General features: G+C 55.4%; 2 protein-coding genes across 4 annotated transcripts in view; one reads left to right on the top strand and one right to left on the bottom strand.

Annotated features, from left to right (window-relative positions):
• The first annotated feature begins 1,989 nt into the window (after positions 1-1,989).
• On the top strand, positions 1,990-15,762 carry POLR3H (RNA polymerase III subunit H). 2 transcript variants are annotated; one of them, XM_003989333.5, is made up of 7 exons: positions 1,990-2,127; positions 2,428-2,557; positions 5,192-5,288; positions 11,163-11,249; positions 11,682-11,745; positions 13,229-13,430; positions 14,295-15,762. In XM_003989333.5, the coding sequence occupies exons 2-7, from the start codon at positions 2,447-2,449 to the stop codon at positions 14,346-14,348; spliced, it is 615 nt and encodes a 204-aa protein (XP_003989382.3). In that variant the 5' UTR covers positions 1,990-2,127; positions 2,428-2,446; the 3' UTR covers positions 14,349-15,762. The 2 variants fall into 2 exon arrangements, with proteins under 2 accessions (XP_003989382.3, XP_044918373.1); XM_045062438.1 differs by having other exon boundaries at positions 2,087-2,127; positions 2,263-2,557.
• Positions 15,623-16,454, bottom strand: part of ACO2 (aconitase 2) — a 53,264-nt gene continuing 52,432 nt past the window's right edge. For both annotated transcript variants that reach the window (XM_003989332.6, XM_045062436.1), the window contains one exon: positions 15,623-16,161. In XM_003989332.6, the coding sequence (XP_003989381.2) occupies positions 16,024-16,161 (138 nt within the window). In that variant the 3' untranslated portion in view covers positions 15,623-16,023. The remainder of the gene's footprint in view (positions 16,162-16,454) is intronic.

The raw sequence follows: 16,454 nt of genomic DNA, 5'->3' as shown, positions 1-16,454 counted from the left end.
GGTCTTCTTGTTTCCACCGCAGCCCCTTCCCATCCACTGTCCATCCAGCCAATGTATCACTGTGTCATTTCCCTGTTCTACCCATCTAAGTCTTCCCTTTGCTGTCCTTGGGCTAATAATGTCCTGGTGGCACAGGCCAGTAGTTAGGATCATGGGCTCTGGAGCCTGAATCCCAGCTCTGCCACTTAATACCTGTGTGACCTTGAACGACCTGCTTAACCTCTCTCTGCCTTAGAGGAGGCAAAATAATACGATAAATGAGAATGATAAATGATAATGAGATAAATCAGATAATAATAACCCCTACTTTATATAGCTGTTGTAAGGATTAAAAGTTAATGAATGTTATAATGATAAGGCACTTGTGATCTGGACCCTGCTGAGCTCTCCAATCTCACTGGTTCTTATATCCCTATAAACCAGCTAAAATACTTTTGATTCCCAGAGAGCATCAAATTCTCTCTCTCTCTTCCCTGCAATCTCTCTGAGCTGAAGCTGGACTTGGGGCCCAGTTCTTCTCCACTGGATCTCCAAAGCTGGGCACACAGTATGTTAAGTGAATGAATGAATGAAATAGGCATTGCATTTGGGTTCTGATGGATGAGTAGGAGTTTTCCAGGTAAAGAAGTGTTTGAGGCAGGACTGTAAAAGAACTTGCTCCATCCCAGTGCTTGGAGAACAGAAGGGAGGTGAGACTGGAAAGAAAGGCTGGGTTCAGTCCAGACCTTTCTGCGTGGGCAGAGAAGGGAAGGCTTTCGTGACAGTGTGGAGGTCACTTGCCGGAAAGACTCAGGCCGGGAACTGGGGTATGTGGCTAAGCTCCAGGGGAGTAAAGGAAGGGACTGAACCAGAGCAGTAGCAGTGGGAATGGAATGAAGAGGGAGGTTTGAGAGATTGAGAAAAAGACTTAATATCATCTCCTGAATGCTTTTCCTGAATGCCTCTTAGAAATGATATTAGGGGATTGTGGGAATAAAGAGCTGAAGTAGCATTTCCCCGCTGTCTTCAAGTAGCTCAAATCTTAGGAGAGGCAGACAGACCTAAAAATAAAAATATGGATGCAGAGAAGGCCAAATTAAGTATCACAGCCTCATATCTCTACACGTGTAAAATCAGCAAATTGAAGCACCATACATTTCTGAGTGCCTGTCATTTACCCCAAGGCTTTTTTTAAGTTCTCAAATTTTTATTTGGTTTAAACACACTACAGTACATTTCCACAGTCCACCAACTTTGAGAGGCAGTGTGGAGGTTTAGATGGGCCCTCTTCAACCACTTAACAGCCCATGATCTTGGCCAAGCTACTGAACTGTCTTAGCCCAAGTTACCTATCACATGAAGGTGAGGGAGGATAGCACCCTTGGCAGCCAAGAGAACAAAAGGGGGCTGGAGGTGTGGGTGGTGGTTAAGATTCTGCAGAGTCTTGTGAGGTACTATAAAGCTTTTGGACTTTTTTTTTTTTTAATTTTATTAAGTAATCTCTATACCCAAGGTGGGGCTTGAACTCACAATCTAGAGTTCAAGAGCCCAATGCTCCACCCACTGAGCCAGCCAGACGCCTCAAGGTTTTGGACTTTATTAATTAGTTCAGGGGGAAGTTACTGAGGTTGTTTTTTGGCCCCAATCTATTATCACTTTTCAGTTGAGATGTAATCTGCCTACAATTACATGCAAAGATCTTAACTGTTGAGTTCAATGAGTTTTGACAATTGTATACACCTGTGTAACCCACCCCTTAGAAGATAGGGAACATTTCTATCACCCCACAAAGGTCCTGCCTGCCCCTTTCCAGTTAATTCTCCTGCCTCCAGGGTACTGAAGGGTCTAAGCATATCGTGCTGCCTCTTGAGAGGACCCCTCTGGCTGCAGCGGCGGCTCAGAGCTAGGCCTGAGACCAGCAAGGAGAGAGTACTACACAGGCCAGGTGAGAGAAGGCTGAAGCGCAGCGAGGTTGCCTAGCAACCAGCAAACGCAGTTGGAGCCTCGACTGCTCCTCCCTGGCAGTAGGGGAGGCCCCGCCCCACCTTACGTCACGTCGGGGGGCGGGCGAAAGCTTCTTATTGGTCCGTTCTCCGGAAGCGACGGGATTCGGAATCTCGCCCAAAGTCGGCGGCGCGTGGAAGCGCGGTGCGTGGCGTTGGCGCGTGGCTCGGGCGGAGCGGGGGGGGGGGGGGGCTTGGTAGGGTCGTGTGGCGGGCGCTCGCACCCCTCCCACTAGAGCGAGGGTCCCTCCCGCTGAGCCTCAGTTTCCTCTCTTTGCAGAGGCTGAGCGCGCCCCACACCGGTTACTTGGGGCCCTGCCGCGCCGCCCCACTGCCGGCCTGGGTTGACGGGAGCGGAGAGTCTCAGCAACTGGGACGGGACCGAGGGGGTTCGGGAGTGCCCACCGCCCCACACCCGGTGCTTGACTGACGCTCCCATTCCCAGGACCCCCGCGCGGGCCGGGATGTTCGTCCTGGTGGAGATGGTGGACACCGTGCGGATCCCCCCGTGGCAATTTGAGAGGAAGCTCAACGACTCCATTGCCGAAGAGCTGAACAAAAAGTTGGCCAACAAGGTACTGGACCGACGGGGTCGTGGACGGGCCTTGGCACGGGAGGGCCCAGCACTGCCCACCTGCCCGCTGCAGGCCTCGACTTGGTCATGACAAACCTTGGCCTCGGGCAGGTAGCTTCACGTGTCGGAACTCGGTTTCTACACCTGTACGTGGGATGGGGGGCAATCCACCTGCACATGGGATGTTAGAGGGGATCAAAAAGGGAACTGGGATTGAAAAGGGTCATTGTAACTGGGAGGTGCTGGACTCTACACTGCCAAATTACTTTGCAGTCTTGGGCAGGTCACTTACCTGCTCCGGGCCTCAGTTTCCGTTTGTAAAATGGAAATCATGGTGGCCGTGTAACCGTGCGTTGTCTTTGTGAAGATGGACAGTGGTTTAGAGTTCACTGTCGGGAGGTTTATCCGTTCATTTCTGCGAAAAAGTATTTGTGCACCTTTTATGTGCCAGGCTTGCATGCCTTAGTGCTAGCGAGTACCTAGTGCGGGGCCTTCCCACTGCCTTCTCTGTAGTAACCCTCCCTCAGTTACTCTGTGTCATTATCACTCTTTCCTTCTTAGCACTTATCAGCACTATTTTCTTGTTTACTTGGTTACCCTTTTTCTTTCCCTCTGCATGAGGGCAGGGACTTTTGTCTTTTTCCTCAGTGTCCCACATATTTTGCCGGAGCCTGGCACACAGTAGGTGTTCTGTAATTGTCTGTTGATTGTATGAATGAAGCAGACAAGGTTCTGCTGTGTCGTGTGGTGGGAAAAGCAGATATGAATGGAGAGGGTCCCACAGTTGAGTATGTGATGACAAGTTGAGATAGACGCTGTGAAGGACAGGCACTCGCGAGCCTGTGGAATGAAGGAGAACTCTGCCTACGATGAGGGACAAAAGAGGCTTTGTTAGGGATGTGGTACTTGAGTTTGAGCTGAGATCTGATGCTGAGAAGAGGAACTAACTAGGGGATTTATTGAGGGTGGGAGAGGGCTGGGCAGAGAGAAGAGCTGGGCAGGCAAAGGAAACAGTATGTGCAAAGACCCTGTGGCAGGAGGGACTATTTCACCCATCATGACATGGAGGAGCCTGGTGTGGCCTAGGCAGAGGGGGACAGAGAGGAGAGGGCAGACTGGGAAGGTGGCAGGAGCCAAGGCACACGGAGCCTGAGGGACATCATGGTGGTACTGGTCTTCATCCCTAGAACAGCAGGAGGTGATAGGCTGAGAAGGAGTCAGCAAGAGGAAGGTTGGCTGGCTTTAGACAGGAGGCCAGTCCCTTTGATAGAGGCCGAGGTCATAGAAGGGAGGTGGACAGATCTGGGGAGCTGTTGGTGGAGAGAACTCATGATGTTCTTAGTGGATGGCTTGTGGTTACTTTGCGAGGTAGAAGGCAAGGGGGTCTGTGGAGGGACCAAGTGTGAGCATCATGGAGAGAAGAGGGGCGAAAAGCCCAAGAAGGGAATGTAGTCCCTTTGGGGATACAAGTCCTTCAGTGACCTGTTGAGACAAGTCTTCTGTATTTGAGTCATTTGTTAAATTTTTTTTTTAAACGTTTTATTTATTTTTGAGACAGGAAGAGACAGAGCATGAACAGGGGAGGGTCAGAGAGAGGGAGACACAGAATCTGAAACAGGCTCCAGGCCCTGAGCTGTCAGCACAGAGCCTGACGCGGGGCTCGAACTCACGGACCGCGAGATCATGACCTGAGCCGAAGTCGGCCACTTAATCGACTGAGCCACCCAAGCACCCCTGTATTTGAGTCATTTGAGTGGAGGCTGCACAAAGAGGTCCGCGGTCCAGCCAAGGGCACAGATCTTGTGCTGCCAAAGCCAGCCGGACTCTATGCCTCATTGTGGTGAGGTCTGGCCAGGACTCTGAGCCCTCTGAGCTTCTTGGTAATCCTTGAACAGTCCTTCAGGGTCTCTAACTGGGAGGTGATGACGCTGGTGGCAGATAAGCTGACACCAAAGGGGTTCAGTGGTTTGAAGCACCATGGGGTGGGGATGGGGGCATGGGATGCTCTCTGCCCAGTCTCAGGGCCTTGGCCGTGCCTCAGTCCCTGTGGCCACTGGTGTATGTCTGATACTTTGTGAGCAGAATGGGGATTAACCAGGACTCTGACACTCACTCTGAGCTCTAGTATAGACCTGGAGACTTTGGGAAGTGTAGGTTTGACCAGGGTCCCCTCCCAGTGTTCCTCACTGGCAATAATAGTGATCTGTGGGTTGACTGTTATTATTTCCAGCATGTGAGCCAGGCACTGGCATAGGGGCTTCACATCCATATGTCTCTTTATTTAACGAGCCTGCAGCCTGGCAGGTTCATTTTTGCAGATGGGGGAAACTGAGGCTCGGAGAAGTGACCTTGGAGGTCACACAGTGGGTGGTGGAACTGTCACTGTGACCTTGATCTGCCTTGTCACCAAAGGCCCTGCTCTTTCCAGAGCTCCACATTCTTCTGAGGCTCCTTACCCATGGTTACCTCACACCGTGCCTCGACTCCTTGCTAGCTATAAAATGGGGATAATCCTACCTGCCCTGAGTGGGGAGGGTCTCAGGAGAGAATGCTGGGGAGCTGGGCCTCTGGGTCACTGTGTGTGTGTGTGTGTGTGTGTGTGTGTGTGTGTGTGTGTGTATGCGGATGCACACAGGTCGTGTACAACGTGGGGCTCTGCATCTGCCTGTTTGACATCACTAAGCTGGAGGACGCCTACGTGTTCCCAGGAGACGGCGCATCACACACCAAAGGTGGGTGCCCTTTCCTCCTCGGTGTTGGGTTTCTTGGGGTTTGGGGTTTGGCTGTGGGAGTCCTGGTCTAGGGATTGGGAGACCTGAGGCCTAGTCCTGACTGCCAGGAATTGACTGGGTGACAGTGGGCAGAATCCTCCCCTGTCTGGGCCTTGGTTTCCTCATCTATAAGAAACAGTGCACAGGGCAATTCTTGAGGCCTCTCTGGCTCTGAGATTGTGGCTGTGTGTCTGTGCCCCCTTTGGTCTTGTTTATTACTGAGCTCTGCTCTGCCTGGCCCTCTAGCTGCTCAGTCTGGTGGAGGGTGGCCAGACAGAGATGAGGACACTTGGAGTAGTCATCACTGGGTTAAAAGTGTGGAGAGCAGAGGTGCCTGACTGGCTCAGTCAGTAGACTGTGCAATTCTTGATCTCGGGGTTGTGAGTTCGAGACCCATGTTGGACTTAAAGATGACTTAAAAATAAGCTCTTCAGGGGCGCCTGGGTGGCTCAGTCGGTTAAGCATCCGACTTCGGCTCAGGTCATGATCTCACGGTCTGTGAGTTCGAGCCCCGCGTCGGGCTCTGTGCTGACGGCTCAGAGCCTGGAGCCTGTTTCAGATTCTGTGTCTCCCTCTCTCTCTGCCCCTCCCCTGTTCACGCTCTGTCTCTCTCTGTCTCAAAAATAAATAAACGTTAAAAAAAAATAATTAAAAAAAAAAAAAAAACTCTTCAGAGGCACCTGGGTGGCTTAATCAGTTAAACATCCGACCTCGACTCAGGTCATGATCTCACAGTCTGTGAGTTCAAGCCCCACATCGGGTGAGCTAGAGCCCCGCTCAGGGCTCCACACTCTCTCTCCTTCTCTCTCTCTCCCTCTCTCTCCCTCTCTCTCTGCACTTTGTGGGATTCCCTCCCTTTCCCTCTCTCCCTGCCCCTTGCTCGCTCTCACTCTCTCTCTCTCTCAAAAGTAAATAAATAGGGCCGCCTGTGTGGCTCAGTTGGTTAAGCGTCTGACTTTGGTTGAGGTCATGGTCTCACAGTTTGTGAGTTTGAGCCCCTCATCGGGCTCTGTGCTGACAGCTCGGAGCCTGGAGCCTGCTTCGGATTCTGTGTCTCCCTCTCTCTGGGCCCCTCCCCCACTCCTGCTCAGTCTTTCAAAAATAAACATTAAAAAAAAAAAAAAAGCAAAAATAAATAAATAAAATTTTAAGAGTTTAAAAAAAAAAAAAAGTGTGGAGGGATGCCTGGGTGGCTCAGTCAGTTAAGCATCTGACTTCAGCTCAGGTCATGATCTCGCAGTCAATGAGTTCGAGCCCCGCATCAGGCTCTGTGCTGACAGCTCAGAGCCTGGAGCCTGCTTCAGATTCTGTGTCTCCCTCTCTCTCTGCCCCTCCCCCGTTCATGCTCTGTCTCTCTGTCTCAAAAATAAATAAAAACATTAAAAAAAAAATTTAAAAAAAAAGTGTGGAGAGCAGAGGGGAGTGCATCTGTTTCCTGGGGAGGAGGCTGGTTGAGGGTGGGGGACTTTTGACGGGCACTATGGACATAATGGTTAAGCGTGGCCTCTGCATTTGAATTCCGTCTCTGCCACTTATTTGCTATGTATCCTGTGCAGAATATATAACCTCTGTGCCTCTGCTTCCTTGCCAATAGAATGCAATTAACAGTAGATTTTATATTACAGTCCTGATGTGATGATTCTACTGACTTCATATGTGCAAAGATCGTAGGACAGGACCTTGGTTCTTCTGGACTGGCTTGGCCAGTAGGGTGTAGGGCGGCCTCATGTGACTGGCGGCTGGCAGGCTAGTTGGTGGGGAGGGATGGCTCATCTCTGCTGCCTGTGGTCTCATTTTTGCTTAGGGGACACTGGGCACCATAGGGCAGCTGGAGCCCCCAGGCACCAGCCACTTTTCAGTGTCTGCTTCTATCCCATTGGCCAGAGCAGGTCACATGGCCGAGGCTGGCGTCAGGGGATGGATAAATAGCCGCCACCTCTTGCTGGGAGGAGCCAGAGTCACATGGCAAAGGGGCACGCACCCTGGGAAGGGAGGGTTGGTTACCAGACCTGGAGGTGTACCAGGAGGGTCACCTTGGCTACAGCTCTCGGAGAGGGAGTGGGGCATTCTTCACTCTCCTCCCTGGACCCCACCAAATCAGAAGCAGAAGGCAGGAGGGCCACTGAGGTGGTTCGGGGCTAATCAGTGTCTGCGTGTGGCTCGGACCTGCTGAATCACAGTCTCTGGGGGAGAGCCTGCAGGCTGTTTTAGCAAGTAGCCAGGTGATTCTCCCACCAGGCCCTGTGTGAGGAGCCCTGCCCTAGCCCATCCTGGTCAGCCTCTGGGCACAGAGGTGTCGAGCATTCTAGAACGTGCCATGAGGCTGCCTGATGCTGTCTGGGATCCAGAGACTTCATTAGTTCACAGAGATGTTAACTGCTCTGTGGGCAGCCCTAAGAAACGGGCTGTGTTTGTACCGACTAGAAGCATTTAGCAGAAAAATAAGACGGTGATATAAAACAAAACCAGGGGCCTCTGTTTACAAAGAAGGATGCCCTTAAGCTGAGCCCAGTTTCTGCCTTTAGCTGGTGGTCCAGGTGGTAAGAGCCACCAGAACTTGAAGGAAAACTGGGAGAAAAAAAGTTAAAATTGAGGAAATTCTGTTCTTTCATTTTGTTGTTTCTGCCACTTAGTGTAAGATTTCCACTTTGGGTTTTCATTATCCCCCACCCCCAGTTCACCCTGGACCCCCTGGTTCTTTGGGAATGAGGTGTGAGGATTAGGGCACTGGGCTAGGCATGTCACATGGACCTGGATTTGAATTCTGGCTCTGACCCCTCTCTCCCCTGCATACCTTGGGCACGTATCTCTCCACCTCTCTTGGCCTGGCTTCCTCATATGTAAATGGGTTAACACTCGCAGCTATAAAGCTTCTTGCGGTCCGCCAGGCATCATGCAGGGTGGCATTTTATGGTGGGGATTGGTTGCCATGCTTTAAGGCTGATTCTCGACTTGCCCCATTTCTGCTGCCCCCCCCCCCCCCCCCCGCCACTACCTCCCCCTGGGCTGTGGCCAGGTGTGCCGAAGGAGGCCTCAGCCTTTGCTTTGAGGACTCTTTTTTTTTTTTTTTTTCTTAATCCTGAGAGAGAAAGAGGGAGAGGATCCCAGGCGGGCTCCTCGATGTCCGTGCAGAGCCGGACTCAGGGATGGAACCCACAGACCATGAGATCATGACCTGAGCTGAAATCAAGAGTTGGACGCATAACCGGCTGAGCCACCCTGGAGCCTCTGGAGGACTCTTCTTTTGCTCACTGCCTTCTGCTTCTTCCTCCCCCCTCCTCTTCCCCCTCCTCCTCCTTATCTCCCTCCTCATCTCCCTCCTCATCTCCCTCCTCCTCCTCCCCAGGCCAGATTGCTTTCCCTCTCGACAGTAAGTGTGTACAAGATGTCAGCCTTTGGGATTTGTGACACTGGCCCCAGTTGTCTAGCCTCATCTCTTGTCACTTAGGGTACGTTTACCTGGCCCCAGTCCCATGTTCTCTATGTCCCGCAAGCCAACTGGACCCGGCCTCCCTGGGGAAGCCTCTCTTGACCTGCTCCACCACCCTGCCCCGCTGGGAGCTCCAGAGCAGCCTAACTTCATGCCACCATTTCTTTTTTCTTTTTCTTTTTTTTAAAGTCGTGATAACATACATATAACATAAAATTGACCATTTGAACTATTTTTAGTGCACGGTTCAGTGGCACTGAATACATTTCACATTGTTGTGCGACCATCACCAAACTTCTTCATCTTCCCAGACTGAAACTCTGTCCCTATTAAGGATTCACTCCCCATTTCCCGCTCCTCCAGGCCCCGGAAACCACCGCTGTACTTTGTCTCTATGAATTTGAGTATTCCAGGTACCCATATAAGTGGAGTCACACAGTGTCTGCCCTTTGCAGAAACTCACGTGCACCCCGAGGGAGCCCCACTTCTCCTGGGACAGACTTTGCCCAAATCTGCACCTGACAACAGGTCTTCCTCTCAATGATCCCGCAGACCCACTTTTTCTGACTTTCCAGGCCTCCCGCCTGCCCACTCAACACCCCTGGAACTTCAGGTGGGGCCCTTGGGAGGCGGCTCGAAAGAGCACTGTCCCTCCGGCTGGTCTGTGGCCTCCTTTTTAATTGAGATCTAATTCACATATCGTAAAATTCACCCTTTGAAAGCTTAGGATATTCACAGACCGTGCAACCATCACCACTGTCCAATTCCAGAACATTTTCATCCCCTTAAAAAGAAACCCGTACCCATCAGCAGTCACTCCTCATTCTCCCCCTTCCCCCAGCCCCTGGCAGCCGCTGATGTACTGTCTCTGGATTTGCCTATTCTGGACATTTCACATAAATGGAATTACACAGTATGTGGTCTTTTGTGACTGGCGCATTTCATGTAGCATAATGTCCTCAGGGTTCGTCCATGTTATGGCAGGTATCAATACTCCATTGCTTTTTAATACTGAGAAGTATTCCGTTATATGGATAGGCTACATTTTGTGTATCCGTTCATCTGCTGATGGACACTGGGTTGGCCACCATATGCTTTTGGGTGTAGTTGTTCCAGATTGGAGCGCCCTGGGCACAAGACCACATGCAATTCTGCCCCCATAAGCCCAGTGCCCAAACAGGCCCTGGCACAGACTCGGTAGAGGCTCTGTGGGGATTTGTTAAACTGAACTGAATGTTGGGTCAGATGGGGGACAGGGTTTTTCCATCCTGTGGCTAGGTGACCCTTGGCTGCCCTCAGCTGCTCTCCGCAAGGTCAGCAGGAGGCTCTCATCACAAGGAGGGGAGGGGATACCAGCTGCCCCCTCTTCTTTTCCCATGCTTCCTGCCTGGTGGGGCCACGGAGAAGCAGCCTGGCAGCGAGCTGGGGGCCCAGTAGGCCCTGCTGTCCTCAGTGCAGCGTTGGAGACCAGGCAGCTGAGGGTGCTAGTGGCAGAAGCGTGTGTCTGGGGATGAAATCTGTCCGAGGAAGGCAGATTCCACCCTGTGGCCCTGTCTGGTGGTCCAGGAGGACTTGGAGTCTTCTGTGGCACAACAGGGCAGAACGGCTCTGTGGCTTTGAGTATGTTACCCAGCCCCTCTGAGCTGCTTCTCCATCCTGACAGTGGGGAAGCATGATGCTGATATGGATGCGTTGTGCCGGGCATGACCAGCAGGAAGTAGCCTCGTGGTTATTCTCTAGCTCCGGCGGTGTGTTTAGGCCAGTAGTGGTCACCCCCTTTGGGGCTTTGAGGGGCAGGAGTGATGAGGTAATAGTGGGCACAGACCCTACCTGATGTTTTCCTGGGGGTCTGGTGAGTGGGGAGCACTAGGGCAGGGCCTGAGAACCCACAGAGGGCATTTCTGTTGGGTTATTGCCTCTGCCTCCCCCCACTCCCCCTCAGTTTCAGGGCATTTTTAACATCATGTTCCAGGTCAGAGCTATGCCTGGGGCAAACTTTCCAGAGGGAGATGGGGAACTTGTTTCCAAACCTGGCTTCCTTTGCCAATTACTTCCGCCCTTTTTAGAATTTAAGGGAGAGAGTCTAGAGGAAGGGTGGGATTGATTCTGGAGTTACCCGTGGCCCAGAATCCGGGTTTGTCTAATGGGTTTGGGGGCCAGCCCTCACTTCCAGGGCTGCCGCTGTTGGCCTGTTATGGGGGCCACACTGTGGCCTTGCAGGGGGCTGGGTCTGGGTCCAGGGGCACTGGGTGTGGACTGCCCAGCAGACTCCTGGGTGGCCAGAGGGCCTCCAGGTCAGCAGGCTGGCCAATGGGGTCAACACTGGAAAGCCTGGGCCGCCCCAGAGCGGCCATCCCTCACATGCTTGCTCGTCACCGACATCCTTATCCTTTTTTCATTTCCAGTCCATTTTCGCTATGTGGTGTTCCATCCATTCCTGGATGAGATTCTGATCGGCAAGATCAAAGGCTGCAGCCCGGAGGGAGTTCACGGTAATGGTGGCCCCGACTCGTCACACGAGGCCTGGGAGCTCACTGGGGCAAGTGGCCAGGCCAGCAGGCCTCCCTTCAGCTTCTGTCTGAGCCACACAGTCAGGGGAGGGGTCAGGAAAGCTCATGGGTGAGGGGAACACACAGCCCCGTCGTGCTCATGTAACCATGAAGACCTTGGCCAGCTGTGGGCCTTCCCTGTGAGGCCCTAACTCAGCACCTCGGGTTGGGCACTGGAGCTGGTGGAGGGGACTTGGGGTCCCAGGCGCCTCCTGGTCCCCATTGTGTGTGGTGTCCGCCATGGGTTTTGGTGGCCACTCAGGCCGTGTAAGTGGCATCAGCAGAGGTGTGGGGCTTTGAGGTGGGGGAGGCACTCAGATTTCCATGCCAACAACTGCCTCTGTCCCATGCTGTCACTTTCTTCATTTCTTCCAGTCTCTCTAGGGTTCTTCGATGACATTCTCATCCCCCCAGAGTCGCTGCAGCAGCCAGCCAAGTTGTATCCTCCCAAGGTTAAAGCGGGTCACAGGGGGCTCAGGTGTTTCCAGAGGACAGCCCCGCTCCTTGGGGTGGCCCTGGCTCCTGTGATCTGATACTGCTGACCTCCCTGTCCCCCCCCCCCCCCCAAGCCTGCACATGTGCTCTGGAAGCGCTGGCCTGCCTGTGCTTCCCGTGCTCGTGTCCACACACCTGTGCTTCTGTCTGGGCCGTCGGGCCTGGTTGGGTAGGTTGTGCTCTGTAGGTGGCATGCTATTCACTTCCGGTTCACTTTGCTTCGGGTGTCGTCTCCGGGATCATATCAAAGCTTCCCTCCCTGGAAAGGTTTGCCCTGCTTGGCTCACCTCCCCTGGTATGCAGACAATACCACTGGCTGACATTTGAGGGCTCGACTGCCTGGGCCTGTGACGGGTTGTTTCCCTCTGCTGGGTTCCCCCAGCGCCCTGCCCCAGCCCTTCCCCTGCTGCGCTGAGTGGTGTTTCTGCGGGTTCTCCTCGAGACTACTCACCGGAAGGGACCCCGTCTTGTCAGGACTCTGTCCACAGTGCCTAGCGGGGGGGGACCTGACAGAGGGGTTAAGGCAGGACCCTTTGCAGCATCGCCACTAGAGGGCGCTGTGGCCCCTCGGTGTGCACTGAGGGAGGGGTTGGGCTTTGTAGGGAGTTCGGGGGTGCTGCCCTCACCGGATGGTTCATCAGATCCGCTCTGCCTGGGCCTCTGTGGGCCAGGGGCAGGGTCCGTGTGTGACTCCAGAGCTTGTCAGAAAACCTGGCCCTGCCCGGCTGGGCCTCTTGCTGGCCACGGGCCCTCAGGCACGTGACCTTCCATCTGCCACGTCTGTCCTCCTGAAAACTGGGAAAGTCCTTGTGCCGTGTGTGGGTCATGGTCGCGGGGCATGGTTGGGAAGGGGCGTGGAGTCGCACTGCACAGAGGGCATAGGACAGCTTCAGCCAGCACTCCAGGACCAAGTGTGCAGGTCCTGGGGAAAGCACTTTATTACCTCCACCATGGCCCTGTGAGGGCAGGCCTTGCTACAATTCCTGTTTTACAGATGGGGACCTGAGGCACAGAGCTTGGGCCTGGCCCCGGTCACAGCTGGCGGAGCCGAGATCTGAACTTGGCAGTTGGACCGAGAGGACACCCAGGCAGGGAGAGGACCCCAGGCAGCAAGAGGCCCTCGTCCTTCCTGCCTCAAGAGACGGGGGACCCGCTCTGCCCTTGAGCCTCCTTCCTGCCCTGAGGATGTATGTTACCAGCCAGGGCCCTGGTACCCCAGCGTTCCTGCTCTTTACTGTGGGGCCCAGGGCGGGCCCAACCTTGCCTTCTGCACGTGGTGTGGGCTTGCTTTTCCTGGACCTCCCAGGCACGGTGATCTCCTTCTGGGATTGGATCTTCCTGGGGGCGGGTATTGTGGGAGGAACCCCCACCCCCACCCTCAGGCTCCCCCATGTCTGGTTGTTGCCTTGACCCTGCACCCCGCCCAGCGACGAGGCAGAGCAGGTGTGGGTGTGGGAGTACGAGACGGAGGAAGGAGCGCACGACTTGTACATGGACACCGGCGAGGAGATCCGCTTCCGGGTGGTGGACGAGAGCTTTGTGGACACGTCCCCCACGGGGCCCAGCTCGGCAGAGGCCACCTCTTCCAGTGAGGAGCTGCCAAAGAAGGAGGCTCCGTACACGCTTGTGGTGAGATGTCCTGACGCCGCTGCCAGAACCGCGGGGATGGTGTGGGGACAACCCAGGCGGTGGGGTGGCGGGGGAGCCGCTTCTGAGGGTGTTCGCCCCGGGTTCACCGCCTCGAACCCCTCTCCCCGCAGATCAGGGTGCGGGTCCCTGTTTGGTTCTTAAGCGGTCGCTTCTCCCTGGGGAGCCTGTTTCGCAGGTCACAGGCCAGGGCGTAACACCCATGAGGTGACGAAGCTGCCGCGGCTGTCGGGGAACGGGGGGGGGGGGGGGGGTCAGGCTCCTGACCGCAGGAGGGACAGGGCCCAAGTTGGGTGACAAGGCTGTCCAGCAAGACGAGGCCAAGGGAGAGAGACCAGGGCAGGGGTTTGGGAGCGAACCAAAGGTGGGGCATCAGGGACAGGTGACCCTCAGGGCTGTGCCTGTACCAGACCCTGTACGGACGTGAGGTGGCAGGGGAGCTGCGACCAGCCAGATCTGACTTGGGTTGTCGTCTACTCTCATGGGGTGAGACTGTGATGCAGGACAAAGTGGGACACGGTTGTTCGCTCGGGGGTAGCCGTTCTCTGTCAAGGCCATCCCCTCTGCGTGTATTTGGAGGCTGGGACTTTGTGGCAGGACTGCCTGGTGCGAGGAAGGGTACCTGACTGAGCCGAGGCCCTGGGGCAGGAAGGGCGCGCATGGGCTGTGTTCCTGTACGGCAGCTAGGGGCGCTGGTGTGGCTCCTGGGTTTCCCCATCCCCCGGCCGGTGTGTGCATGTGTCACCACCGTTCCCTCTGCCGGTGCCCGGAAGGAAGGGCCCCTTTGCCTCCTGTGTTCAAGCCCTTGAGGTGGATATGTGCCTGTTCTCTGTCTACCCCTGGCAGGGATCCATTAGCGAGCCAGGCCTGGGCCTCCTCTCCTGGTGGACCAGCAGTTAGCCCTGGGGCTGGACAGACCCCCACCCCCACCCCGCCATCCGGGGAAGGAGGTGCCGCTGGCCATGGAGACAACAGCAGCTTCTGCAGGTGCCAAGGAGCAGAGTGTGTGCCCCACCGGACTGTCCCCTCCCTCGCCATCCTGGCCCTGTTTCTGGAGCTACCCTGAAGTCACTGTTCCTGTGGACTTCTGCCTCTTGGTGACAGCAAAGACATTTAATAAATAAGGGCAGCATCAGTCAGGGAGGAGCCGCCCTTGTCTCCTTGATCTAAGGTCACCGTGTTGCCACAGCTGGGACAGCATGTCCTTCCTCTCCCCGGATGGCTGCTGGAGAAGAACTCCCCCTGATGGCAGGACGTGGTGGTGAGAGATCATTGGCCTCATGGGCTCTGGGCCGGCCTAGCCCGGCGGCTCCTAAGGTCACCAAGAGAGGCTGGCCTGGGGCAGCTGCCAGCTGTTGGTCGGAGTCTTGACCTTTCAGGGACGACCATCTTCTTTCCCACCAGCATTTGGAAGGTGGGGGCCTGGGCTTAGCTGGCCCAAGGTCAGGGATGGTGACTATCCATGTCGTCCCTCCCACCAGAGGTACAGCTGTCACTTCCAGACCCTGGCCGCACCAGGACCCTGTGTGTCAGCTGGTGATGCCAGATCCTGGACGAGGGCGGACACCACACCGTTTACTCAGCCAAATGGCTTTGGCAGGTCCCCCCTGCCCCGTCACTCCCTCGTGCACAAACCGCACGCTTGTTCTGTCGGGCAAGTCTTGTGCTGAGGAAGGGACCTCCGCGGGGCCTGCCTCCTGCTCTGGTCTTTCAGCTCACACAGGCACCGAGCATGGAGGTGGAGGTACTGCCGGTGGACATCACCCCAGGGACAGCAGCAGCCGCGGAACGGTGCCGGCCGCCACCTGGGGCTGAGGGGCAGGGCGGGGACAGAGCACGTAGTGGACCAGCTGTGTGACCTCGGATGAGGTGGCCTCTTAGAAGGGGGGCTGTGCCCCGCCTCGGGGTGTTTGCAGGGCTGACTCTACGCCCAGGGGAAGCGGAGGCTCCTGGCACACGGGGAGGTGGGGGAGGCCGCGCTGTGGGCGGAAGTGGGTTAGGGCAGGGAGGCGGGGCTGAGAAGCAGCGCGAGATCCAGCCCCGTGTGTCCTCCACCGCAGTGGCAGGTGTGCCATGGCGTGGCTAGCGGGAGCCTCTGCCGACTGGCCACGAGGACCCAGCCCGAGCCCTGGAGTCGGGGACGATCCGGACACCACCACTCACACACCGGAACAGTCACTGAGTCCGTATTCTTATTTTCCTCATGAGAGCGAAAATTTCTTTAAAATCTTTCAGCCACCAGTGAAATGATGAGGCGGGAGAAATAACTTTAGATGGGAGTCTTGTCATCAAAAATAAATACAGTTGCATGGAATTGTTCAAGATCTGAATCAGACTAAAAATGGGAAGGCAGGGGGCTGGAACATTCTTTTAAGAGCCCTCCCCCCGCTCACCCACCCACCTGTGTGTCCCTCGGCCGGCTGAGGGAAGGGAGGGCAGGAGGCCTGACCACACCATCTTGGAGCAGGAAGCCAAGGCCGGAAGAGGGCAGATCCAGTTCTGATGACGCACTGACTGCACCGGGGACCCCGGAGCGGGGTCCAAGGAGTAGGCAGACAGGTGGCATGGCTGGACCTTACTGCTGCTGCAGCTCCTTCATCCTGTTCAGGGCGCTGCCGGCGCGGAACCACTCGATCTGGGTCTCGTTGAAGGTGTGGTTCAGGAGGATGGTCTCCTGAGTCCCGTTGGGGTGCTTGATGATGCATTTCAGGGGCTGTAAGAGGAGGGGGAGTGGCTCTTAGGAACATGACCCTCGATTCTGCAGGAGGGTCAGAAAGGTAGGGTGCCCCCAGAGTGGACCGGCAGGCAAACGGAGGTCTAGGCCAGGTCTGAGCTGGGGTGGCCGTGGTCAGACCCGATGTTAGAACTCGCGGAGCCTAGCGAGCCCCGCCAAGCACAGGCTGTTGGCCTCTGACTGCCAAGCCTGAGCTAATGAGTGAGGCCTGAGCTGGCTCCACCCTCGTCTCTGAGGAGACACTTCCTTTCTGGGGGGGGAGGGGGTGCTTG

Source organism: Felis catus, chromosome B4 (genome assembly GCF_018350175.1).
Source record: "Felis catus isolate Fca126 chromosome B4, F.catus_Fca126_mat1.0, whole genome shotgun sequence".
NCBI lineage: Eukaryota > Metazoa > Chordata > Mammalia > Carnivora > Felidae > Felis > Felis catus.
This window is presented reverse-complemented; position numbering and strand designations above follow the sequence as displayed.